Source organism: Sceloporus occidentalis, unplaced genomic scaffold, assembly GCF_023333645.1.
Source record: "Sceloporus occidentalis isolate IW3139 unplaced genomic scaffold, rSceOcc1.0.p SCAF_3, whole genome shotgun sequence".
In the NCBI taxonomy this organism is placed as follows: Eukaryota; Metazoa; Chordata; class Lepidosauria; order Squamata; family Phrynosomatidae; genus Sceloporus; species Sceloporus occidentalis.
Genome location: NW_028316983.1, coordinates 13199707 through 13226875, shown reverse-complemented (window position 1 = coordinate 13226875; position 27169 = coordinate 13199707). Strand labels below are relative to the sequence as shown.

At 42.5% G+C, this 27169-nt stretch overlaps 1 protein-coding gene across 2 annotated transcripts in view; it reads right to left on the bottom strand.

Moving 5' to 3' along the window:
• The window catches only part of TAF4 (TATA-box binding protein associated factor 4), a 94565-nt gene extending 68330 nt beyond the window's left edge, over positions 1-26235 (bottom strand). For both annotated transcript variants that reach the window (XM_089513683.1, XM_089513684.1), the window contains exons 1-2: positions 25747-26235; positions 22564-23628 (exon numbers count right to left, since the gene is read on the bottom strand). In XM_089513683.1, the coding sequence (XP_089369809.1) occupies positions 22564-23628; positions 25747-26218 (1537 nt within the window). In that variant the 5' untranslated portion in view covers positions 26219-26235. The remainder of the gene's footprint in view (positions 1-22563; positions 23629-25746) is intronic.
• Between the last annotated feature and the right edge of the window lie 934 nt (positions 26236-27169).

The window sequence follows — 27169 nt, the reverse complement described above, 5'->3', positions numbered from 1 at the left end:
GGAAAGGAGCTTAAAAGAAGTGTGCAATAGTAAACAAAAGCACATTTTCAACACTAGTATCAAGAGTTCTGTCACTCCTGTTAGGTGTCTGGAATTAAAAACTTTGAAAGAGCAATCACATCACCTGTGCTTCTATTAAAATCATATGAAAATGTGAAAGTACATCATGACAAAAGACCTGTAGGCTCCTCTGATGCACAGTGCAAAGCTTCTGAACACAAAAGCATTCAGGAAAGGAAGACCTAGGACCTAAGCAGAAGGGGCAGAATAACACAGGCTGAGCCCATGCTTTCCTGCCCACAGTGCTCACCCAGGTTAGTCCCTGGGTTGGTACAAGGACTGGCAAGTGTTCACACACCCATCCCACACTGGCCCAGGACTGCTCCTTACCTTTCTGGCTTGTGATCCATCTGAGAGCCCCCCCCCCCCCCCAGTCATCCTGTTTGACAAAGAAAAGGATGCAGCCAGGTGCCCATTTCCACATCAGATTGGTGACTGGGGGGCTTCTCAGATGGATCACCCACCAGAAAGGTAAAGCGGGGGGGGGGGGGGGGCGGGGGGCTGTCTGATCAGCCCAGTTTGGCCACAGAGTTTCTAGAACCTGTGCAGAAACACAGGGATATTTTGCCCTGGGGTAAAGGTTCTTTACTGTGGGGTCAGATGAATCCTCCAGATACATATCTACACAGGCAGGATCAAGCCCAATCCTGCCACAGGGTTTGGCCTATGTCATCTAAACTAGATGATGGCATGCTGGGCCATCTGGCCTGTGCAGATGATTCCTTAGAGCTAAGTCCAACGTGAATCTTCTTCACAGTCAATATACTCGCTCCATCATACCTGTTACTCTTTCATTAAAGAATCTTTAGGACAGATTTGTACATTCACTGACAACACAGAAGGCTTGCATCAGTCTGTTCATTTCATTTTCACCTATCAAGGTAAGACCAATATCCACAGTATCAGTACTTCCACAGGTACATCTTCACTCAGAAATATTCTGTGTGACATTAACTAGATTACTTACTGAACAATGTCATCCACATTTCCATACTAATTATGATTTCATGGATTTTACTTCTTTCCTTATTTTATCATGTTAACCTTTTCAGCTATATTTCAGTGCAACTTTTTATTGACAACTGCTTTAGGATTTTCAAAATCATAAAGAGAACAAAAATATTTGGAAATACATAAACTCTGACGATACCAGCACACACTGTGGATGTCCTGAATGTGGTGAAAGACTGGATGTGGGAGAACAAAATGAGGCTCAATCCAGAGAAGACCAAGCTTTGCTGGTCAGTAGGAAGGCTAACCTGGGGCTAGAATGAGGTTGCACTCTCGAAAAAGATTAGTTTCACAAATGAGAAATGCTTTTGGACCCAGCACTGCACCTATAAAGCCAGGTAGCTGTTGTGCCCATGAATGACTCCCCCCAGCTTGGGTTGGTGTGCCAGCTGCATATTTTCCTAGGGAGGGCATATCTGTCACAGTGGTTCATGCCTTAATTACCTCCCAGTTAGAATATTGTGATGCACTTATATGTAGGGTTTGTTCAAAAGCTACAGCTAATTGCAAGGTGTATGTTTTAGAAACCACATAACACCAGTCTTACAAGAAGGGCACTGGCTTCCAATTTCTTCTGAGCTCAATTCAAGGGGTGGTTTTGACCTAGAAAGCCCTAAAAGACTCAGTGCTAGAATATATGAAAGTTCACTTCCCCCTATGAGGCTATCCAAAATTTGAGAATCTTTGCAGAGACCTGTCTCACCATGGGGCTAAATTGCTGCAGACTAGAGGTCGAATCCTGGCTCAGCTGTTGAAACCCACTGGGTGACCTTAGGCAAGTCACACTCACTCAGCCTCAGAGGATGGTCATGGTAAACCCCCTCTGAAGAAACTTGTAAAAAAACATGATTGCTTCACCTTCGGGTCATCAAAACCAGAAATGACTTCAAAGCACACAACCACAATAACAACAACAACAATAACAACAATGGAGCAAAAGTAATCGTCCTTAACTACAAAAAAATGGATACCTTAAATCAAAGAAAAACAGTATTGTGTAGCGGTTTGAGTGTTGGGTAAGGACTCTGGGAGGCCAGAGTATGAGGCCTTGATCAGCGAGGTGGCTGAGTGGCACTGGGCAAGTCACACTCTCTCGCACACTTTCCCTCTGCCTGAGAGGAAAGCTATGGCACAGCCCTTTACCTGGACAAGTAAATATATTGGTTTTGCTTTCTCCCACGTGGGAGGCAGTACTTGCGTTGAGAGAGTTAAATTGGAAATGAATGGGAAGGCAAGAAACCTGCCCAGAAAACCCCACAATAAAGTCACCTTAGAGCCCAATAAGTCAGATATGACTTGACGGTACACAACAACAATAACAACAAATTTCAACACACCGCATGTAAGCTTGGTTCTTGACTATCCTGGCTGATCAAATCTAGCATGGTGAATTGATAATGAGGCAAATGCCTGCTGCTTTGCAGGAGGTGGTGGTGCACTTATTCCTAAAGAGGACCTCCCCGTAAGACCTACTCAATTGTTCATTTCTCCTTTAGGAGCAAGTTGCTTGAGCATGTGATGGCAAAGCAATCTATTATTTATTATTATAATTTACTTATATATAGTAGTAGCTGAAAACATCACAGACTTGGAACAATTACTAAACAAGATAAAGGAGGAAAGCGTAAAGGCAGGCTTATTGTTGAACATAAAGAAAACAAAAATAATGACCACAGAAAATTTACACAGATTCAACCTAAACAATGAGGAAATAGAAACAGTAAAAGAATTTTCATACCTGGGTTCAAATATTGATCAGAGTGGGGAAAAAGAATAAGAATGGGGAGGGAAGCTATGAGAGAACTAGAAAAGATCCTAAAATGTAAAGACATACAACTGAGAACCAAAGTTAGAATCATACAAGCCACTGTATTCTCTATTACCATGTATGAATGTGCTGGACAGTTAGGAAAGCAGATGGGAAGAGAATTAAATCTTTTGAGATGTGGTGCTGGCGAAGAGTGCTGAAGTTACCATGGACAGCCAAGAAGTCAAACAAATGGGTCCTAGAGCAGATCAAACCAGAAATCTCTCTGGAAGCCAAGATGACTAGACTGAGACTGTCATACTTTGGCCACATCATGGCACAACTCACTGGAAAAAAACAATAATGCTAGAAAAGGTGAAGGGAAGCAGAAAGAGAGGAAGGCCACATGCTAGATGGATAGACACCATTAAGAAGATCGTGAGTATGAATTTGCAGGACCTGAGCAGAGCAGTGGAGCACAGGGAGTCTTGGAGATGTCTCATCTATAGAGTAGTCATGCGTTGAGATAAACTCGAGGGTGGATAACAACAACAAATCTATAGATGGTATTTACAAAGTGAAACAAAAACAATCAGCCCTACCAAAGTTGTGCAATCTAAAATACACATACAGGAAGGAAGGAAGAATACAAATACAAGAACTTTAGGCATTCTTGGAGGGAAAAAATTATTTGGACCCATTTCAGCCTGGTTTGAGGCCAGGAAACGGCACTGAAATGGCCTTAGTCACTGTGTCTGATTACCAATTCTAAAAAAAAACAAGAGGAGTGCTACCCTGTTGATCTTCCTGGATCTCTCAGTAGTTTTTGATACTACTGATCGTGGTATCCTATTGGACTGGCTCTGTCAGATGGCAGTAAGAGGCACTGTGTGGTCAGTAACAAAGAATCACGCTGAGGATTTCTGTTCAGCCCCATGGACACTAAGCTGTGGGGTGCCACAGGGTTCCATTTTGTATCCTATGCTGTGCAATAGCTATATGATATGATGTGATATATGATATATGATGCTTTTAATACACAAAACAGATTCATGTTTAAGAGTATCAACTAGGCATTTTACTCTTAATTCTGAATGTGTTAAAGCAGATACTCAGAATTGCTTTTAAACAGAAGTCTCAGTGATCTAAGCTTGGAGGAAATTTTTTCCTTTTCCTTTATGAAAACCCTCAGATGTGCAACAGAGATGACAGGCATAAATCTGTCTAAATGTTAAAGCTTTTGCTTAACAAGAGAGTGGAAAATTTCTATGTTGTAAGCAAATCCTGCCAGACCTGAAACTGATATAAAGAAGTCTTACTTAACCTAGAGGTATGGAACTCAAGCACTTGAGCACAGTTTTACCAAGGATAAATAAAGTGAAAAGCCAGAAAATGGTAGATATACCTGAAACACACACACCTTTTAGTTTCCAGTAACTATGAAGATATAACCGATAATGAAGACATGTAGCTTTATCTGGATGTTCAAAATACTACTGTACCTCAATATATAAGCACACAGCCATGCTGCATTGCCCCAGCCCCTACCACAGCATGCATTACACAATCTGAAGTCAGCCTTTCATGGCCGGCATCCATAGTTTTTTGTAGGTTTTTTGGGCTATGTGGCCATGTTCTAGAAGAGTTTGTTTCTGACATTTCGCAAGCATCTGTGGCTGGCATCTTCGCCAGCATCCATGTGCTCAACATCAACATTTGCAAAGGTGATTTTGTATCTAAACTGGATGCTTGGAAATTCCACATGAGCTGGCTATTGAAGCTCTGAGAGCAAAAGTGTCCAGATTTAATCCATCCTTTACTGGTTGCAGATATATAAAAAAACTTATTTCTACTCCGGTATTTATTATATTTACAAAGAAACATGAAGTGTTAACCTGGCTTTAAGAAGTAAATCATCTTCTTTCTCCATGTGTTAGTATTTTATTGTTGTATTGATTGTAAATTGTACTAAGTGTCTTTTAAGGTTGCAATCCCGCCTCGATCTGTGGGAGAGGCGGGAGGTATAAATAAACTATATTATTATTATTATTATTATTATTATTCACTAGTTGTGTTCTCACAGTGTATCGAATGATAGTTTAGAATTAAGAAAACAAGCCTAGCCTCATCCCCACTTTATATGGCCAGAAGCAATTTGAAAGTTATTTCTTTGATTTTAAACTGATTAGAGTTTAGCAAGTCCTCCAAGCACTACACTATGGTTAATGTTAGCTATAGCTGGTGAGAAGAAGTCAGATCAACAAACTATGATTTCATTTGTTTCCGGTGAACACAAATAAGAACAGCCAAAGTTTTCTGTATTCAGACAATTATTTATTACAATTATTTATATCTGCATTTCAGGACAGAAATCCTTCCAAGGCACTCACACATGCTACTGAAGGATGCTACTAAAAATAAATAACAATTTGAATAAAAGTATCAAAATATAAGCCTTCAGGTTCTTTCTGAAAGAGCAGGGAACCACATGAATACTGAACCAAAGACACACACAAACAAAACCCCTGAACAACCCTTTATTTTTTCCTGAATTGGAACTGAATCTGTTCCACTATTTATTTCCACTATCAGAAAATCTGTTATACCACATCTGAACTGAAGGAGAGTGAAGCTGCTACTTCAGAATGGATCAACCAAACAAGCAAACCACAAAAATCCACTGAAACCAAAATTAATACATAAAATAAAAAGCCATGTAAGAGAACTTGAGTCTATGAGGACTCAACTACAAGTATTCTGAGGAAAGGAGCCAGGAACTAGAATGAAGGCCTGCACCCCTTTTGGGAGACGGGTTTGGTTAACATGTAAGTTACAACATGGTAGGAATGGACACATGAGTGTGAAATTTAAAAGTCAGTATAAGAGACACTGGGCCATGTGGTTGAATGCACCAAACTATTTACTCTATATTTCAAAACCTGAACTAGAACCAAGAAGAACAATAGCAGTTGCAGCAAAAAAGGAACTGGAACTGAAGCAAAAAATTAAAATGGTTGGTAATAGACAGCCCTGTGGATGGAGAGGACAATCTAGCTGGAAGTTGCACTGCGATGGTCTTAGTCTGCCTCTCTTTCTCAAAAAGTAATTTGTAGCAGATGATCCAAAAGGAAGATGCAGGACAGTTCAGCAAGAAAAGATGCCTAGTTTTTGATAGGACTCCATGATGAGGTAAAACTGAATTTCATTTCCTGCCTCAAAACAGCTGACCTCCCTTAACAATGCTATACAGTCATTCTTTTATTCTTCTTATTATTATTAACCTTTATTTATGAAGCGCTGTAAATTTACACAGCGCTGTACATGCAATCTTTTTAGTTAGACGGTTCCCTGCCCTCAGGCTTACAATCTAAAAAGACATGACACAGAAGGAGAAGGGAGTGGTGACGGGAAAGGGTAAGAGGTCCAGCAGTTCCTCTCAACCTCCGAGGCCTGGACCAAGGCAGATGGACAGGAGGGAGGGCTTGGCTTCAAAATGGAAGGTTAATCATTATCCAGGGAAAATACATACTCACAAGTAGGATAATACATATACAGTACATAGCAATACAGGAAATGGATCAATAAACAGTCAACAACAGAACATCAGATAGTAAGCGACAATTATGCGATGTCTGGGAAGGCTTCTCTGAACAGGATGGTTTTCAACTCTGTTTTGAAGCTGATTAAAGAAGTGATGACTCTTGCTTGTGGGGGAAGAAGGTTCCAGGAGTGAGGGGCAGCAAGTGAAAAGGGGCGAATCCGGGATGGGGCAGAGGAAATCCTGGGCTGAGACAGGAACCCTTGACTACTTTCAACTAATACCACATCTCACCTTCTGGGCTAGTTCGCATACTCTGCAAAACCAATACACTATAGAACAGTTACCAGTATTACTGTAACACACCACAATGACTGAGATAAACTGCCAGAAATTAAATAGTCTTATCAGGGTTGCACTGTCCTGTTAACATTTAGCAACTAACTTTTCCCCCTTTGTGGTCCTTTCGATAATACCTTTAAAGAATGCTGATGGTCTTCTTCCCCCTTCAGAAGTAACCTGGGCAACTCTGCAGCATCTATCAGGAGTAATTGCTGAGTATTTTCTGTTAATTTATTGTTGTGAGCCTTGAAGTTATTTTTCAACTTCTGGCCACTCTAAGGGAAACCTATTATGGGGTTTTCTTAGCAAGTTTCTTCAGAGCGTATTTGCCCTTGCCATTCTCTGAGGCTGAAAAAGTGTGACTTACCCAGGATCACTCAGTCAGTTTCCATGGCCTAGCCAGAATTCAAATCCTGGTCTCCTGATTGTAGTCCAGTCTCAAACCACTATACCACACTGGCTCTCCATGTTTTTTTCTGTTCAAACCTTCACTTTATTTATGTACTTCTAGCATGTCTTTGCCACAGACTACTTGTAAGCAATGCTTATGTAGATATTGCAGAATCCTCTGCCCCATGAGGCAAAATCAGGAGTTTCGCAATGAAACCCTGCAAATCCTTTTGCCAATAACTACTTCATGTTAAAGGGGAGGGGGGTGCATATGCATATACAAACATCCCCAAGGTTTTTTTTTCCAACTTATGGAAACCCTAAGGTGAACCTTTCACAGGATTTTTTGGCAAGATGTATTCAAGGGGATTTATCTTTGTCTACCTCTGAGGCTGAGAAAGTGTGACTTGCCTAAGGTCAACCAGTGGATTTCAAGTGGGGATTTAAACCCTGGTCTCCGGAGTTGCAGTCCACACTTAAATCACTACATCATGCTATCCCTCTTTGGGCTATGTACAAATTATCAAATAGAGAAGGCAAATAGGCCACATTTCTCTTAATTTTTAATTACAAGGCTTATACTTACAGCAAGAGCCAGTGTAGTATAGTGCTTTGAGTATTGGACTATGCCTCTGCAAAACAGGGTCCTAATCCCTGCTCAGCCATGAAAATCCCCCAGGTGGTTTTGGGCAAGTCACACTCATTCAGCTTCAGAAAAAGTCAAAGGCAAATTCCCTCTGGATAAATTTGCCAAGAAAACCCTGTGATAAGTTCACCTTAGGGTCACTATAAGTCAGCAATGACCTGAAGGCACACAACAGCATTTACACTGAAGAATGTACAATTTACACCTGCCACAACAAAGCCATTACAGTCGGCCCTCCATATCCACTGATTCGTTATCCGCGGAGTCAACCATCCACGGCTTGAAAATTATTATTTTTTTAATATGAATTCCAAAAAGTAAACTTTGATTGCCATTTTGTGTAAGCTATACCATTTTACTATGCCATTGTGTTTAATGGAACTTGAACATTTTTGTATCCACAGGGGGTCCTGGAACCAAACCACAGCAGATACCAAGGGCCCACTGTACCAATCTTTCCATATGCATTCGGCATTCAGTTTAGGTTGAAGTAAGGTGAAAGGACATTCTACGCAAATACACAGGACGTTTGTTGTAGATGGGAGACACACTGTCTCCCATTCCCCCCCCACACACACACACACAGAGATTGGCGGGTTATAGACCGCCCATTTGGGGCGGTCTGGACCCGCCCCTTTCCCCGGAGTATCGGGGCCTCAGTGGCTAGAACGGCAGCCACTGAGGCCCCGATCCGCCGCTTTTCAGGCTGCGGGGAAGCAGCAAAACGCCGCTTCCCCGCAGCCTGAAAAGAGGTGTCCCTGGGGCTTCAAGCCCCAAGGACACCCCGTGGCGGCAGAGAGAAGAGAAAGGGGCCGCTTGGCCCCTTTCTCTTTTAGTCCGCTGGGCGCAGCCATCTGAAGGCTGCGCCCAGCGGACTAAACCAGGAAGGAGCTCCAAAATGGAGCTCCTTCCTGCTCCGTGTTCAGGGCGCACTAAGCGCCCTGGGGCAGAGCAAGGACATCACGTCCGCGCCGCCCCGTCTAGAGGCGGCGCGGCCGTGACGTCCTCACGGCGGCGGCCGTATGGAAGGGCCGCCGCTGTTTAGTGTGTGACGAGCATGCACTAGGGTTAGGGCGGTGCGGAAGCACCGCCCTTTTGTAACCCTACTGCGTGCTCGTCACGCACTAAAGTGCCGGTCTGTAACCGGCCAGAGAGAGAGAGAGAGAGCGCTCTCTGTCTCATTCAGGACCCATATTAAACATCTAGACCAAAGTGGTGAAAGGTCTGGAAACCATGCCCTATGAGGAGTGACTGAGGGAACTAGGTATGTATAGCCTGGAGAAGAGAAGGTTAAGAGGTGATATGACAGCCCTCTTTAAATATTTGAAGGGATGTCATGTTGAGGATGGAGTAAGCTTGATTTCTGCTGCTTCAGAGACTAGGACACAGAGCAATAGATTCAAGCTACAGGAAAAGAGATTCCACCTCAACATTAGGAGGAACTTCCTGATAGTAAGAGCTGTTCAACAGTGGAACACACTCCCTCAGAGAGTGGTGGAGTCTCCTTCTTTGGAGATCTTTAAACAGATGCTGGATGGCACCAAACCATCCAGTCAGGGATGCTTTAATTCTATGTTCCTGCATGCCAAGGTTGGACTGGATGACCTTTGGGGTCTCTTCCAGCTATGATTCTATACACTGCCATGAAACATCTATTATGAGAATTTATATGTAAGCTGGATGTTAAAATTATATAATTGCTGGGTTTTTGTTGTCCTTGTTGTTGCTGTGTGCCTTGAAGTCATTTCAGAATCATAGACTTGGGAGAGACCCCAAGAGCCATCCAGACCAACCCCATATGCCATGCAGGAACACAGAATCAAAGCACCCCCAACGGATGGGTTTTATTTTCAAACAGCTTTTACTGTCAGGAAGTTCTTCCTAAGGTTGAGGTGGAATCTCCTTCTGACTTATGGAGACCCTAAGGTAAACCTTTCACAGGGTTTTCTGGGGCTGAGAGTATGTGACTCACCCAAGGTCACCCAGTGGCTTCCATGGCCAAGCAGGGAACTGAACCATGATCTCCAGACTCATAGTCCAATGCTTAAACCATGACACCACACTGGCTCTACATTATAATTACATCTGGCAAATATTCAAATTGCAGCCCTTTCATTTTAAGGTACAACTCTGACAAGTCTACATGCTTGAAAAAGTTGCCTGCCTCTGGTATAAGATAGTGTATAAAAGCCAGACAGTTAGCATGTTACAGCCCAGAGATGGGAAACTTGCCACAGGATGAATCACAAAGTAGAATTCACATTTCAGATTTTTTTTTTCTGCTCCTCCTGGTAATCACTATCAGAACAGATCACAGGTGGGGAAACAAATGCTAAGAGTTTTGCTTTTGGGCATAGACAGCAGGTGGGAAACATGCCACAAGAATGCCAATCCCCACGGCGAAACTGCTATCTAAGACTGGCTCTATAACACAGTAATCTCTTACAACTAAACTCTATTCGTTGTGGAAAGTGTTGTGTGTATCACAGATATTTAAGAGAATCACTAGCATTATAAAAACATGATAGGAAACAGATTTTCTGAACTTTCAAGGATATTATGCAAATTTACAAAAATGAGACCTAACACGACATGTCTTAAAAATGCATTTTGCGTAACAAATGAGTGCATATTCACATTGCAGCCACTGTTAACCTGGACAGTTTACAGGAACTACAGAGGTCCCTCCACATTCGCTGGGGTCAGGGTGAAGGACCCCCGTAAATGTGAAAAAACTACAAATAAAAAACACTATTCTTTTTACCTAAGAGAACACCTCTCTATGAATCTCCAGGTCCTCCAGTGCAACTCTATGGTCAACATCTGCCAGAAGTTGATCACAGAACCATGCTGGAGGGCTTCCAAATGCCCAGAGAAATGTTTTCTCTAGGGCCCTCTAGGTCCTCCACCACAAATCTATGATCAACTACCAGCAGAATTGCGGTAGAGGACTTAAGAGATTCCTAGAGAGAACATATTAATCAAAACCTCAAATAATCAAATTCACAAAGCTCAAAACCACAAATGTGGAGGGACAGCTGTATATTTTAAACCACTATCATCACACAAGTTACAACAGCTCACAACTGGTCACCAGTCTGTTTCCCAGCACAATGGCTCAGGTCCAGGTGATCTCTCAGATCATATCTCCCTGTATGAGCCTACTTGGGCCTTGAGATCCTCAGGACAGGACCTTCTCTCAGTTCCACCACCATAAGTACAATTGGTAGGGATGCAAGATAGGGTCTTCTCAGTGGCTCCCCTAGACTCCAGACCTTCTTTCCAAAGAAGACCAGAATAGCCCCCTCCTTCTTGTCCTTGCACTGGCAGGTAAAAAACTTTTTATTCTGACAGGCTTTTAAAAGAGTGCTGTATTGTTTTAACTGAATCGTTTTTAATAGCTTTTCATCTTTTCAATTTTATTGTTTTAATCAAAGATCAGAATTGTTATAATGCTGTGATTAGTTCAATTTTATTTTAATTTTCACTTTTTATATGTTTTAGCTCAGGGGTAGGCAAGCTTTTTGAGCCAGGGGCTGGGTTGCTGTCCCTCAGACAACTGGGGGGCCGAAGCCAATAATTAAATGATTAAATATTTTTTTTAAAAAAAATTAATTAAATAAATAAACCAGGACAAATGTAGGACAAAATTTTCAAATGGAGGACACTTTTCAAAAAAACTGGAGGACACGCAAAAAAAGTTGCTGCTTTTTTTAAAAAATGTTAATATAAATGCATGTTCCGGAGGCTTCTATAGACAATTGCCCCCCTTGCCCGCCGCTTCCCCCCTTGCCCACCGCTCGCCCCCCTTGCCTGCCTCCTCCTGATAGGCCAAAGGCCCCATGCCCTCATGCGAGAGGCCAAAGGCTCCGGCGGCAACCAGCAGCAGGACCGGGTGGGGGCTGGTCCCAAGGCCTTGCCGGGCTGCATCCGGCCCGCAGGCCGCAGGTTGCCTACCCCTGTTTTAGCTGTACTATTCTTTTTCAATTTGCAGGCCACTTTGGGTTCCAATTTTGGGAGAAAGGCAGGATTATTATTATTATTATTATTTATACACGGGCAGGATTTAAACTGATCATCATGCCAGCAGCCTATATTTTACATTTCTATGGTGGACAGTAATTTTGAAATTCCTTTTAAAGTACTTTTAAGTTTGTTTCTTAACATGATTGATATCCTATATTCTCTCTAAAGATCCCAAGGCAACATTCATATTTTGCCTACTTTACCATATCAAATACGGTTAGATCAAGAAGTACAGTCACACAGGGTGTGCTACCTGGCGTAATGGCAAAATGATCATGATGATGATGACTGATTGATTTATATCCCACCTTTCTCCCTGTATAGGAACTCATGCCTACTCCATCCTAGACTAACCACCTTAAATGTAACTGAAGAATGTTCCAACATCTTTAATGTCATTTGATTGAGAAATAAACTTTTCTAAGTTGAGCAACAAGCGCTCCTACCCATCTGAATACAGTAAAAGTGTTCTATGCAACTGGAAAGCTTACCACCCTTACCATCCAAGACAACTGATTCAATAATATTCATCATAGGAATGATTTTGAAACCCAATAAGGTACACTTTACAAATTATTATGCCTCATCATCATAGAAATCAATCTATAATGCTGCAAAATAAAATAATCCAATATAGCATCTAGAGGGAGACTTCTCTCTAAACACTTATGTTTGAATCAAACCATTCAGAAACCTGGCATAGCAATATGACAGAATATAAGGAATTCTACTAGAGACCCATCTACATCAATAGCTTAAACTATTTAACATAGCAGAATACATTAATTTGGCCTCAGAGCATTTTTACTTATCCCTCAGTGAGTTAGACGCTGGCTGCTATGGGCTGGTAAATTCTCATTTGTCTCAACCATTGATATGAGTTAGATCTCCTGTATTCAATAAACAAGTGGGCAAGGAATCTCTGTAACACTTCAGCATTCTTGCATTACCATGGCTGCTGCCTCCACTATGGCTGCTCTTATTCACATTTCAGTAAAAAAAAACCAATACAGAATCCCTAAGGGTCATCATAAATTGAAAATTACTTGAAAACACACTCAACAACAACACAAAACCCATGCAGTTTTTAACTCGATGTAAGGGATGTGGTGGCTTAGTGGTTAAGAACCCAATTCTGATGATCAGGAGATCAGAAGGTTGGCAGTTTGAGGCCCGAGTGCTGCATGATGGGTTGAGCTCCTATCACTAGTCCCTGCTTCTGCCAACCTAGCAGTTCAAAAGTACACAAATGCAAGTACACTCATCCCTCCATATTTGCGGCTTTGATATATGCAGATTTGATTCACGTATTTGATTCATATGTTCTCTCTAGGAATATCTAGGTCCTCCAGTGCAACTCTGTGGTCAACTTTAACCTGAAAGTTGCAGTAGAGGACCAAGAGATTCCTACAGAGAATACTCTATTAGCCATTGTAGCTCCTCCAGCACAGTTCTACGGTCAGTGTCTGTCGGACGTAGACCTCAGAGTTGCAATGGAGGACCCAGAGATTCCTAGAGAGGTGTCCTCTCAGATAAAAATGTGGTGTTTTTGTTATTTGCGGTTTTTCCATACTTACTGGGGTTTTGTGCCCCTAACCCTAGCGAATATGGATGGACAAGTGTAGATAGATAGGTACCACTTCTCAGTGGGAAGTTACAGCATTCAGTGCAGTCATGCTGGCCATATGACCACCAGAGCAGCCTCGGACAACGCTGGATCTTTGGCACAAGAACACAACAAACTACAGTTCCCATACTTCCTTGTTTCTTGCATTTCTAGAATTATTTTCTTCTCCTTCTCTTTTCTCAGTCTATAAGCCAGCCATTTTCCTGGTTTATTTCAAAGTATTCAAGAATTCGAAGTATCTCTGTTTCATAAATTTCAATTTCATGGCTATTTCTTCTGTCATTTCATGGGAGAGCTGCTTTTGTAAAATCTGACTCTTTTCTCAATGTTGTTTTCTTCAGTTCCCAGAATTCCATAGCACTGAGCTATGGCAGTTAAAGTGGTGTCAAACCAGACTTATTCCTGTAGTGGAGATGCAGTCAGTGTAACCAGGGAATGAGATGGAAATGACAGAGACAGGTGCAACATGAAGGTAGAGGAACATGAGAAATACAACAGTTTAAAGGATTGAATTTAATGTTGGAACACTCTCCAAATTTAGATATAAAAGTACAAAATTACCTTTGAGTCATTATTGGTACTCTCTAGAAGTGCTAGGCACTTTCGTAACATACGTCACACTTTCCTTGCTTAAGAGAGGTGTTAAACGGCCACAGACAGCTAAGATAATTCACCTAATTTTTCAGAGAAATTCCATAGGTCGGAGGGGGGGGGAGGATAAAGCAATGGGTCTTCAAGATTAGAGAACCCACTGAAAAGGGTTATATAATAGCAGCTGTCCTTCTCTTTTGAAATTTAGTCAAATTTAGGTGCCACATGAGACAAGCACTAGTAATACCCAAATGAGATGTAGCTCTAGTTTTTCTTGTTGGAACAAAATATAGGGTGCCTATCCAGGATATTCTAGTATTATCCTGCTATGCTATGCAGATGAAAATTCTTTTTTTTTAATCTAAAGATATTTGTTTTGCAATTGATTTGGTATTCAGGAGGGATGGGGCAGGTGATACAGGTGGTGACCCTGGTGAAGCGGAAAGGGATCCGATTCACACTGTACGCAGGGACACAGAATGACTGAACTTTTTGTTTTGCATGTTCATGTGTGTGTTTTAAGCATGCACCTGTCACCTGCCAATTTATAGTGACCCCATGAATTTCTCAGGGTTTTCTCAGAGGAGTGTTGCCAGTGTAACCCCTATTTTATGAGATATTTGTGTGCATTTAAACTTTAAGGTAAAAAGATGAGTTTGTTCCTTGTGTAAATGACAATTCTTTTAATGTTTTATTCTCCAGAGACATCAGATTCACAGTCATTCTTTATTCAGGACTAAAAGACAGCTGCAGTAGAAGCTACTATTTTTACTTGTTTTTTTAGAAGCCAATCTTTCGTTGTTGATGGTAACATTTAAACTGCTAAGCCCCACCACAAAACTGCTTGGAACTCAAGAGGCCAGGCACCTCTCTCTTTGTAGATCTGTCTTTCACAGAAAAAAAATCATTTTAAAAAATAGTAGCACACTTCTGGAGGAAACAGCTAACATATATGGAAAAATAAGTTTCTGCTTGTCATCCTCATCATCACAGTGCCATGTTTGTGTGATGTTTTACAGAATAATATAACAAAAAAGATATCTTTATACAGCTTACAACTGAAGAAGTGACACCGAGAAATAAAAGAGGGAAGGGAAAGTACAAGTTAATAGGAAATAAACACATGCAACATTTGTTGCATTAATTTAGGTTTTATTTCAGTGGGAATGTCTATAAACTAAGGGGTTGCCAAAAGCTTCACATAGGTGTCATGTGGTGACAGAAATGAGATGGAAAGGGTGACATCCTGAAGACATTCCAAAAGGAATTTAAGCATAAGGAGGCAGTTAGGGAGAAAGGATGGTTCTGCTTAAAATGCAAGAGACTTTGAAGCAACTGAGCCCAGATTTAACAAGGATACTAAGACAACTTTTATAAAGTGTAGGGCAGCTATTACATCACTTGAGTTGGGCCGTCTTACCTATAAGCACTGTTAGCACAAGCAGAATCCATGACCCAGGCAAGAATCATAACTACGTGTGAATACTACACACAAGGACAATTTCATGGTTAAGGCTTTCTTATATGTATAGCAATATCCTTGAATTAGGTCCGTGAGTGGCAACATTGAAGAGGCAAGGGTACGGTGAGAAATAACAGAAGATGAAGCACTTGAGGGCCTACTAGCAGTTGTGCAGGGTAACTATTCTAAGAGGTAGAAGCTCTGATAAGAAGGAACCACTAAACAAACGAATTTCCATTCAGTGCTAACAACATTTTGTTAACTTCATTATCCTACATTAATTCTAATAGTTCAAGTTGGTTTTTTTTAACTTTTTGGAGAGTCTTCTGTTTTGGAACGTATCCAAATGTCAGTTGTGGAATTAATAATAATAAGTCCCTAAAATTACTGACTTCTATAAAGACAATGGAGATGTGAAAAAGCACACAATCATGACCCTAGTAATGAATGACAGCTCTTTTAATAACAGAACCTTAGTGGAGCTTTGTAATCATGTATGCGATATGCTACATGTCTGAGGCATTCTGGGCTAATTCCTGACATTTGTGGTTTCATTTATCTCTCTCAAGTGTAATGCACGGTTTTTTAACTTACAAAAATGCAAAGAAGCATTGTCTAATCCTCTACTAGAGGTAAAATGTTCGCTCATCTGTGGAAAAAATAACCTTCTAACACATTGGACACATTCAGACATCATGATAACCTTGGCTTATCATGCTTTAGCACAGACCACAAGCATGCTCATTCCCCCTTGGAGCAGGAGGGGCTACACAAATGATAGACTTTAGGTTCAGGGCTCGTTTAGCATGATGTTTAAACCCCATCACCAACGAGATCCCTGGCTTGTCCTTCTATCATCAAGAAAGGGAAAGAACTCTAGAACAAACAAACAAAACCCTTAAAAACATTTGGCACTGGGCTCAGACTTTACACTATACAAACCACAGACCAAAGGTTCATGATTTGTTTAGGTGTTCCTACTGCAAGTGGATGCATTCAGGTAATGAGATCCTCGTGGCAGTTCAGTCCCAACAAGATGGATTTCCACAGTACTCCAGATTATTGACATGGAATATATAGCCATTAATTTAAATCATTCAGATTTTAGAGTATGTCACTGAGAAAGGATGAAACCTTCATGCTAGACTATAAGAAATCAAAACACATACAGTACAAGAAATTCAACAAAGCTCCATAGTATAGGAAAAGATACAAAACACATACACACCCACCCACAATCAATTCTGGCAATTCTATTCCACTGATAATTAAGGTACAATGGGAAGCAAAATTCACTCCCAGCCCTCCCCAAGAGGGTATTTCTGCCACAATGACAAGCTTACAGGGTCTTCCTAAGCCAATGGTTAATACCATATTAAATTCTTTAAAATCAAATTCTTATTTTGAAAATAATGACGTTCTTTTTGCATATCACTACTCCAAGGGGATCACAGCAGGATTGTAAAACTTCTACTCAATAGAAATAGCTTTTGATGTGCATTTCAGATTTATTAATACTTCTTTGCAACTACATACCCAATCTCTGTCCTTTTACTTTTCTAAACTTCCATTTATTTCCAGGACCCATGAATCAATACAAAATGTTACTTTTCTGCAAAACTGATGTTACCAGAATTCTTATTCTTTCCCTGCCAATAATCTAGTCTGCATTTTTAAATACTTGCACCATTGGGGGGTGGAGGCCGCCTGCCAGACTACCTTGCAATTTAATCAAGTCTATCCTGCTTGAATCAGCCATAGAACCCATTATCACCCACATTCATCCATGTCCCTATCAACCAACATGTTTGCTGTTCCACTAAAGCAAAACAGCCATAAAATACTTCAATCTGAATTCCATGCTTGTCTTTGCCCTCTGCAAGACTTTCAGTGTCTTCCCATGGAGTGTGTGCACCAAATTATGGAACCTGGTAATAACTCATGCTTTCATTAAACTACATCTCTTTGCATAGCAATATGCTTGAGAGTGAAGTTCCATTTAAGATTTTTAGGCACAGTAAGCTTCCAGAAGAAATAGCTTCCAACATGTGGGCATGGGTGAGGTGGGGTGGTAAACTTGCAACAGCTTCTTGCTACTATAACTTCCTTCAAACTTTCTCTCCCTCTCTCAATAAGCATTTCTTTTTAGCCATTAAAGCACAACAGGATGTCCCTTTGTATTCCACAAAAACCCCAAATTCCCAATTCTGACATCATTATCTCAATTCCCAAACCTTCCACCTTGTAACTGTTGCTACTAAGGACAGAACATGGGATCCTGTGCATGAAAACTAGATTCTCTAACACTATATAGTATGGGTCCTCCACCAAACTGTGAGATCATCTTGTTCAACAGAGCAGAGCTTGGGGGGGGGGGGGTAATTATCCTGGACGCTATAAAAAAAGGTATGAATTAGATCTAGCATCTGGCCAAGGTAATGTTTACGCAATTTTTCCTGTTTTATTTATATTATCTGAAATGTGATTTAATAAAAAATCTTAAAATGACAGTATACTCTTCGGCTGTAGGTCACCTTCAATATATTTATAAAAGAGTAATTATAAAATATTATAAATAATAAAGTAGTAAAATAAAATTGCGTACTTGTACAATTTGTAAAGCAGTGATTTCCCACACCATTATAAAATCATATGACTTTAGGATAGAGAATGGAATTATTTTTATGGTCATAGACCAGCACACCATACCACTATGAACACAGCACAGGAAGGCCTCATCTATTTGACATGATGGGGACCAGAGGACTGTCGGAAAGTGGAACTGGTGGAATCCAGGTTTTCCTTAAGCTTGGAAATGGTCATGGAAAGCTTTAAAAACACACTATACATTATAACATTTTACAATATGTGCAAAAGCTAAATAACACACTATATAAACACACAAAAATAAAGTAAAAGTAACAAAAGCTCACTTTTAATATCCTGCTCTGCTCTGTATATACAGCGCGCCCATGCTATACGCAGTCTTGAGCATACGCGCTCAAGCCGCGGGGAGCGCACGGGGCGGAAGGGGCACCACGCCGCCGCACCACCGTGCATGAGCCCCATTGTTTCCAATGGCGCTTGAGCATAGGCGGAATTCGCCTTACGCGGCAGGATCTGGAACGGATTCCCTGCGTAAGGAGAGGGCCGACTATATAATCACATTGTATATATAACACACACACTCTCTCTCTGTTATTGTTTATTTATATATGTATTTATATATATAAATAATCTATAGTAATAGTGTAAGAGACACACTGGCCTAAATCACAGAACCACCACAGACTAAAAGGAGATTGAAGGAGCAAAGATGATGCACAGTCACAGAGACAGGGGATGGAGGAAAGGTGCCAAGCAACATTCACTCAGGCTACATCCACACAGCAGAAAAAATCTGGATTGACACCACTTTAACAGCCCTGGCTCAATACTAGGGAATTCTGGGAATTGTAGTTTTGTGAGATATTTAGGCTTCTCTGTCAGAGAGCTCTGGTGCCACAATAAACTAAATCCCCAGGATTCCCTAGCACTGAGCCAGGGCAGTTAGAGCAGTCTTGAACTGGATTATTTCTGTAGTATGTTTTGGACCTCAGTCGCAAACAAGCCTCCATAGCTGGCTTCTTAACTTTTCGCCCTCTCGGCTCACTTTGCAAAAAGTCCAAAGTGAGTTTCCATAGGAAAAAGAACTCATAATGTTCTGCTATTTCCACACACTTGCATGATAAGTACCATCAATTTAAGGTGGGGTATGCTCTTTCCATAGGTAAACCCTTGGGCCACACACATATGCTAGCGCTCCCAAATGAGCCTCTTAAGACAGGAAGAAACAGTGGATCCCTTGTCAACTTAACGGAACCTGTCTGTAATTTGCAAGTGTTGAAAGAGTGAATTGTCAGAAAGCAAGCCATCAAAATACGGGGAAACCTGTACACAGGAGAAGTGTAAAGCCTGATTCTGTTCACACTTACGAAGGAATAAATCAAACCAAGCACAACTGGACTTACTCTCAAATAAGAGCAAATAGGACTGCAGCTTTAATTTTCATCACATGAGAGCAAGAAAAAATTCTTAGATTTTGCTGTATGCATATCTCCAACTATTCTAGAGCAGGACTATTCAAAAGTGATAGTCTGTGAACCAGTGCTGGCCTACAAACCAATTTCTTCCAGTCCCTGGTGAGCTTCCAGGAAGGAAAGAAACAAACAACTGGGCACCAGTCTCTGGCACACTTGGGAAAACATGCCAGTCTCCTACATCAGATAGTTTAAGAAGCACTATTCTAAAGAGTAAAGCACATATTTTTGCCAGCTGACCACTCTTTAAAATCACAAAACTCATGTTAAGAAAATATGTTGACGGTGATGTATAACAGTAGGTTTTTGCTTTTGTTTTTAATAAAAGATTCTTTTTTCTTTCTTTCAGGAGAAATACCTGAGGGGCATTATTTCATACTTGGATATGTAATAAGGTAAAGGAAGATTTACACATAAGTAGCAGCAAAGTTCTCAGCCACACTTTTAACATCCAGTTACCCTCAGTATTAAATGGCAGAAGAAAGAAGATTATGTGTTAAAAGCATCAGCCACAACATGTGTGTTCCTCCTTACTACAAAAATGATGACAATATAGTTTATTCTCTTTCTAGGTAAGAGAATTTTTACCTTTGGTGTGCATGAGACTATTTTGTTCAATCTTCTCTTTTCAAGAGCCCAGAAACAGGTCATGAAGTCATCCTCTGTCTTCCTGTCCCTAGAACTGGATATTCAGAGGCATACCTCTTCTGAAGACATAGGTGCCACCTAGCTATCAATGCTCACACCTGCATTACTGTGTCTTGCATTACTGTAATTAGTTTTTTTTTTCTTTTTCAAAGCCATCTTGCAGTAATAAAATCAATACATTAACTATCCATCCCTTAACTACCCAAGCCTGATACTATTTGTCTTAGATGGAGTTAGTCTAGAAACAAGGTAGCTCCTAACAAATAATTACACATGGTCTAAAATAATGGGGTTGTCGAAATTATTCTTCTTCCCTCTCATTTCACCACCACCCCAACCCAATATATGCATTCTTTATTAGCAACTAGCCACGATATTCCATAAACACCATTTATATTGCAAAAGAAGATTATGGGAGTACTTTTAGAGAAGCAGGATGAACACTCCTTTCCCCATGTCTTTAATTTTAAAATACAATGAGCAGCAATTACATGGTGTAGAAAGCTTTCTGATGTAGTTCAAGACTGCTTTGAACCACAAGCATAATTAAGCTTGAGTATTTTCAGTCCAATCAAAATTCCCAGTTTATGGAATACCTAGCCAACCTTTAAAGATGACCTGAAAGACAGCCTTCAGTGAACTGAGCAAGATCATGCATGAGCTACTGTATACAAAATCCTAGAGTATTAGAAAAGTACTATAAAGCAATATAATAGGGCTTGCCGACTTGCTTATAAAATGAACACATCAATCTAAGCATTCTGCCAAGTATGTTTCAAATGAGATATTAGTTTTGCTACTCAAAAGATCCACTGAAATAAGGCACACAGAACATACGCACCCCATTGACTTCATTAGTAGTAATAATAAAATTTAATTGGATGTGGTCTGTATAGTGATAATGCCACCTTGCTATAATGGTTCGGGAGAATAGTAACATCCAACTAAGTGTCAGTTACTGGTACAAATCCTTATAGGTATGGGAGATCCTGGTAGAATCAGCAATGATAAAGGCCCAAGACAGGTCATTCATATTAGTGCCATATGTTTTCCAAACTACACACATAACCAGAAAGCTAGTAGTGTTTCACTCGTAAAGGAATGACAAGTCTAAATGGAACAGGGTTGCCCATACAATGCTTAGTAAGACCAAGAAGCTAGACACACTATGGTTACTATCAATTAAAACACTTCAGTTAAAGGTTAAAAAAGTGAAAATACTGACACCTAAGATAACTTGCATGACAGAGGAACAGATAGCACCCCATCCCGAATTCGCCCCTTTTCACTTGCTGCCCCTCACTCCTGGAACCTTCTTCCTCGTAAGCCTGAGGGCAGGGAACCGTCTAACTAAAAAGATTGTATGTACAGCGCTGTGTAAATTTACAGTGCTTCATAAATAAAGGTTAATAATAATAATAATAACAGAATGAAGTTAATCCAGCCCTATTAGGTCTTGGTCTACAGAAGCTCCTACCCACGTTACATTCCATACCAAAACATTATATTAGTGAATACATGTGCAGCAGCACTACACATAAAATGGTGAGGTAAGGACAGAATGAGATCAGAATACTATTCCACACATGCTGATTGTCAAACATCAAGCCTATAGCATAGTATCTCTGTATCAGTTTAATCAAAGGTATTTGAAAAAGCAAATTTACTCCCAAATGGTATTTGCTTTATACTACTTCTAAAACAAGTTTCAGAAAGAAACAGAGAAGTCAGAAGATGCTAGGAAACACCTTTAGAAAAGTAATCTTCATTTATCAATTATGGCACTTTATTGTTCTACAGTTCTGCTCAATTAACATTCAAAAATAAAACAATCTAGGAGCGCATTCTTTTAGAAGGGTCTTCAACAGATGCTTTGGTTCCAATGAACACCAAACACACCAGAGCTACTGCATGTCACTCTGGGAAAAGGGTAAATACGAGTTACAGCTGTGTGGTCCATAAGCCCTCTGCTGGAATCCCAAGAATCTTAGCTTGCAACACATTAACTGAACTGTGTTTCTAGCCCTCATGTTCACAAAGATAACTGTGAAAAGAAAATTATTAATGGTTTAATGGGAAAAAGAAAGGAGCAATCCATCACAGCCCAGCTTTCTCTAACATTTTTGATATCCAACTTTTATCTTTCACCTCTGAGGACTGAAAATCAGATGAAGAATACTATTAAAATAAATTTCAGATGTACCCCAAACATGTTTATCTACCTAACATCAATTACAAGCAACTGAAATAGGGAAAGCAGAACTCCTACACAATTGTCAAAGAAGCTGTCATAGTACAAGCTATCCATCTTAAGATTACATCAGATTTGGCTCTCTTTAAGCAACAGATACCAATACTGCTAAGAGAAAAAGGAACTCCTTCTAGTCTTTGCTTACCTGGTGGCAACTGAAAGTTCTGAATATTTGTCGGATTCTGAGGAGGCTGACGAGGAGCTAAAACAGTGGGAGTCAAAGTCGCTCTGATTCCACTTGTAGTCGCTGCTGGAGTCCTCGGTAGACTCTGTGCAACTGTATTGGCAGCACCCTTAGCCAGGCCTGTGGGGGTACCTGGAGCAGGAGGTACTCCACCAGGATTAGGGGCCACATTGGGCAGGCCAGCTTGCATAGTTTGCCCAATAATCATATTACCCCCTGTAGTACTGGGTTGGCCACCAGAAGCCAGGGTCTGCTGTTGGGTTACCGTCTGCACAATAGTTTTAGGAGACTCCGACTTTATAACTTGTGTGGTGGGTGCAGTCGGTACACCAGAACCAGGCTGGCTGTTCACAAGAGAGGTCTGGAGGGAAACACCAGAACCCACAGAGGCTGCAGCAACAGCTGCAGCAGGAAAACTCCCCACACTGATGGTCGAATTGATCACAGTATTGCTCCCATTCTGGGTGGCTGCAGCCACCGAGGGTCCTGCCGCATGAATGGGTGGCCTCACCAGTGTTACTGTCGGCCCTCCAGTTCCAATGCCCGGGGGTTGTTGTGAGGATATCACTGTAGGTGAGGGTGAAGACACTGAAGACACCCCAGTGCCAAGGAAAGAAGTCTGGATGACAGTATTTGAAGCAGAGGGCAACAAGGCATTAACAGTACTGACTTTCCCCACATTTCCAGGTCCATTGTTAACAAGAGGGGTGACAGCCGGGACAATGGCAGGGTTCGCCGTTACAGGAGTAGCCGAGAAAGAAGTATGAGAATTCATCACCACATTGCTCCCATTCAAAGTCTGCACCGCCGTGGACCCAATTTTACCATTCCTGGTTGATAAAGCTGTCGCCATGGTGCTGATGACTACTGATTTGCCCTGGTTGAGGGTCCCTGGGGTGACAGAAGCTTCGGATCCACCTTGGACATTTGTAGTGGTGCTGGTGCTGGTCGTAGTGGCTCCATCCAAAGTGGAACCCTGGGACCTTGCATTATGATTGATAACACTCCCTTGCACTCCACCAGCTCCTGCAAATGAAACAGATGGGGTCAAACAACGAAAACATTATCAAATTATAGGTAAGACAAAGAAGTCTTGTGGCTAAACAAGACAAGGAGAAACTACCTCTCTCTTGCTCCAAATTATCTCAGTTTCTGTGTTGAAACAACACATTAAGTAAAAAAAAAAACATTAAGCTCTACAAAGAAATTTAGAGGTTCATCCTGCTGTTTCCTGCTGACAACTGACAGCTATAAACTACTCAATTACCAAAGTTTCCCACAAAAAAAAAATCTCCTCAGTTTTTTAAGGGGCACAAATATATAGCAAGAAATAAATTCTTAGAGGTTTTTTTCTCCCTCTCTCTGAGTGCTATAGCACTGTGTTTGATAACATCCCATTATGATCCTGGTCTTGCAGCTTCATAGCATGGGGGTGGGAGGGGGGAACAGGTTGAACAAAGTCAATATCAGAAAGCCGGAGGCCTCCAACCCCTCCACTTGATCCCCTTATCTGCTGTACCAAAATCTAGTGGCTCTGTGTTTCCTGACCAAACGAACAAGAAAAAGTGGGGAGGAACAGTGCTGTCAGACTGATGATACCAGGAATGAGGTTGCAAGCCAGTGTTAGAGGAGTTCATCCTCCCTCCTAAACACACACACATTAAACCCTGCTGCTCTTATTGCTGCTCCTACAAAGGAAAACAAATACTAACAAAGGTGCTTCTTTCTCACCCAGAAAACCTGCTGTTTCTAGCCAAGACTTACACCTCCTCTGGATCTCCAGGCCCAGCTTTTAGTAAACACAAATAGCAAGCTGTAATCAGAAAGGCAGCGTCACACAAAACAGGGACAGCAAAGGCTTCTTCCTTTAAGATCTCACTTTGCTAACCTTGTGTCATGACAGGCAGTAGCATCCTTGTATTATTTCAGCAACATGAAAGTGAAGGGGGGGGGGGTATACAAGCCACATATTGGAAGGGCAGAGAAACACTGTGTTGTTCTCCCTCAAATTTAAAATGTTTCCTAAAAAAAGGTCTCTTTTGTTATAAGGAGGGGGACTGTTCACTGATGGGCTGTCATCACTCCCATACAAAGGGGGGGGGGGGTTATGCTCCAATTCTGTACATAGCAAGCCCTGGTTTACTTTGCCAGAAGAAGAAAAGCAAAAGACTGGGTATGACGCCTACAAAAGCAGCCAAAGGGACCGGCATTTCCATAGAGATATTTTTAAAGCAGGCTCCTGACCCCGAAGTCCCCCCATCGCTTCCTCTTCTTGGGGGGGGGGGGGGGGAGAGAGCTAGTGTCACCATTAATAACATCCCCTCACAGACACACACTTCTGCAAGAGCGAATGGGAAAGGGAAAGAAGAACCCAGACAGCTACAGAAAAAGCATTATGCCGGGGAAGGCTGAAGAGATCTCTCCTGTAAACAACACAATTCCTCATCACTCCAGAAGGAAGGGAAGGAGGCGGAGAGAGAGAGAGAGGGAAGGAGGGAGGAAGAAGGCAGACAAGTCAAATCATAAGGATCTTCCCTTCCTAGCCTCAAACACTCCAGGTAACACCAGGAGGCTCCAAAAATGACATAATCAGGAGCAAAATATTCAGGTGAGCAGGAGCAGAGCTAAGCCAAGGAGCAGGACTGACCTGCCTCCCCCAGATCACAACAATAACTACACACACACACACACACACAAAACCCCTATTTCCCTTTGCACTCTACATGCAGGGAGATAGCCCCAGCCAAAAAGAGTGTCCTGGGGTGTTGGGGGGGGGGTGAGAAAGAGGTCTGGCATTTTAGGGAGGCCTCTTTGCTCCCTATCTTCCCTCCCTTACCTCCATCCCATCATCCCCTGGCAGAGCCCAATCCTTACCAAGACAGCAAGGACAATTGGGGGAGGAAAGGAATATTAGAAGGGGGGAGAAGAAAGGGGGGTAAAGGAGGCCCTAAAAAGAGAGGCTGAGGAGGAGGGAGGCAAGGAGTCATGGTTGAGGGAAAGGGGGAGGCAAAGAGAGGGGAAGGGGAGGCCCCTGTTCCTGAGGAAGAGGAGGAAGAGGAAGAAGTGGAAGCAGCATCAGTGCACCTTCCTTCCTTCCTTCCTCCCTTCCTTCCCACTCTCCTCCCTTGTTCCTCGCCAGGTTACCTGGCTTGGTGGCCTCTGGGCCACTGAGTCCCATCTTGGCGGTGGAGGCGGTGGTAGTCGTGCTGCCTCCTCCTCCTCCGGTGTTGGTTGTGGTTGTGGAGGTTGCGTTGCTGCCTCCTCCTCCTCCTCCTCCCTCCGTTTGGACATTATTCGCATTGCCTCCCACTACTACTATCCCTCCTCCTCCTCCTCCTCCTCCTCCGGGGCTGGGGCTGCTGCTGCTGCTGGTGTTGCTGCCGCTGCCGCTGCCGCCTCCGCCGCCGCCGCTGCTCACAACATGGTTCCCCAGCGTCGGGCCCGCGGCCCGGAGGGGCTCCTGTCCCCGGAGCGGGTGGTGCGGGTGGTGCTGGTGTTGGTGGTGCCCCGAGGCCGCCAGCTGAGACTCCAGGGAGCCGACCAGGTCGCTCACCACCTTCTCGTCCACCTCAGCGTTCAGGAAAACCTCATCCAGCAGATCCGAGCCCGCCGCCATCTTTTTTTTGGAGGGTTCCTGTGAGCGGCGGCGGCGGCGGCGCCCGCCCTCCTCCTCCTCCCCCTCCCTCTCCCTCGCGTCCCTTGGCTCCGCCCCCTTTTTCCCTCACTCACTCATTTTACACATAGGCGACGCTCTCCCCTCCCGCCTCGGCCTCTTGCGCCCCCGACTGAGCATGCGCCGAGCCACCGGCCCAAGGAGCATGCGCACGGGAGAGACACAGAGGCCGCCTTCTGATTGGCTGCCGGGGAGCTATAAAAGCCGAGGCAAATGGCTGCGAGGCTTCAGTCAGGGAACGGGCGGCGGGTGGGCAGGCTGCGGCCTAGTCTTCTCTTCCCCCTCAGGGAGGCGGCATTGAGGACTAACGATTGAAGGGGTTTCGGGGCTGAGGCTATGGAGTCAGGGCGACGGATGATAGTGGCCTCCGCCTCAGAGGCTTAGCAGCAGCCGCAATTCTTTGTCTGAGGGAGCCCAAAATGGCTGCATGTTCTGGGTGCAGAAATAACCCGCTTTGACTCTTTATTCTGTCTCAAGGCTATGGGATTCTGGGAGTTGGAACTCCCAGAATTCCATAGCCTTGAGACAGAATAAAGAGTCAAAGCCCTCAGAGGCGAGAGGGGAAAAAAAGGTCACCCGCCGCGCTGCTCGCCTTGCCCTTGACGAAAAGGGACGCCTCGGGAGTCAGGAGGAGCTCCCTCTCTTTAAGAAGAAGAAGGAAAGGGCTTCTGGTTCCCTCAGAAAACCCCTTTTCCACGCTGCCCCTCAGGGCTGTCTTCCTTCTCCTGACTGCCCTCCCCTGACACACAAACACATGTCTCTGTGTGTGTGTGTGTGTGTATGTATGTATGTGTATATATATACACATACACACACACACACACATACATACATACACAGATGGATGTGAGGGCTCTTGAACACTCCAAAAACCCAAGTTTTGTCCAGGACTTA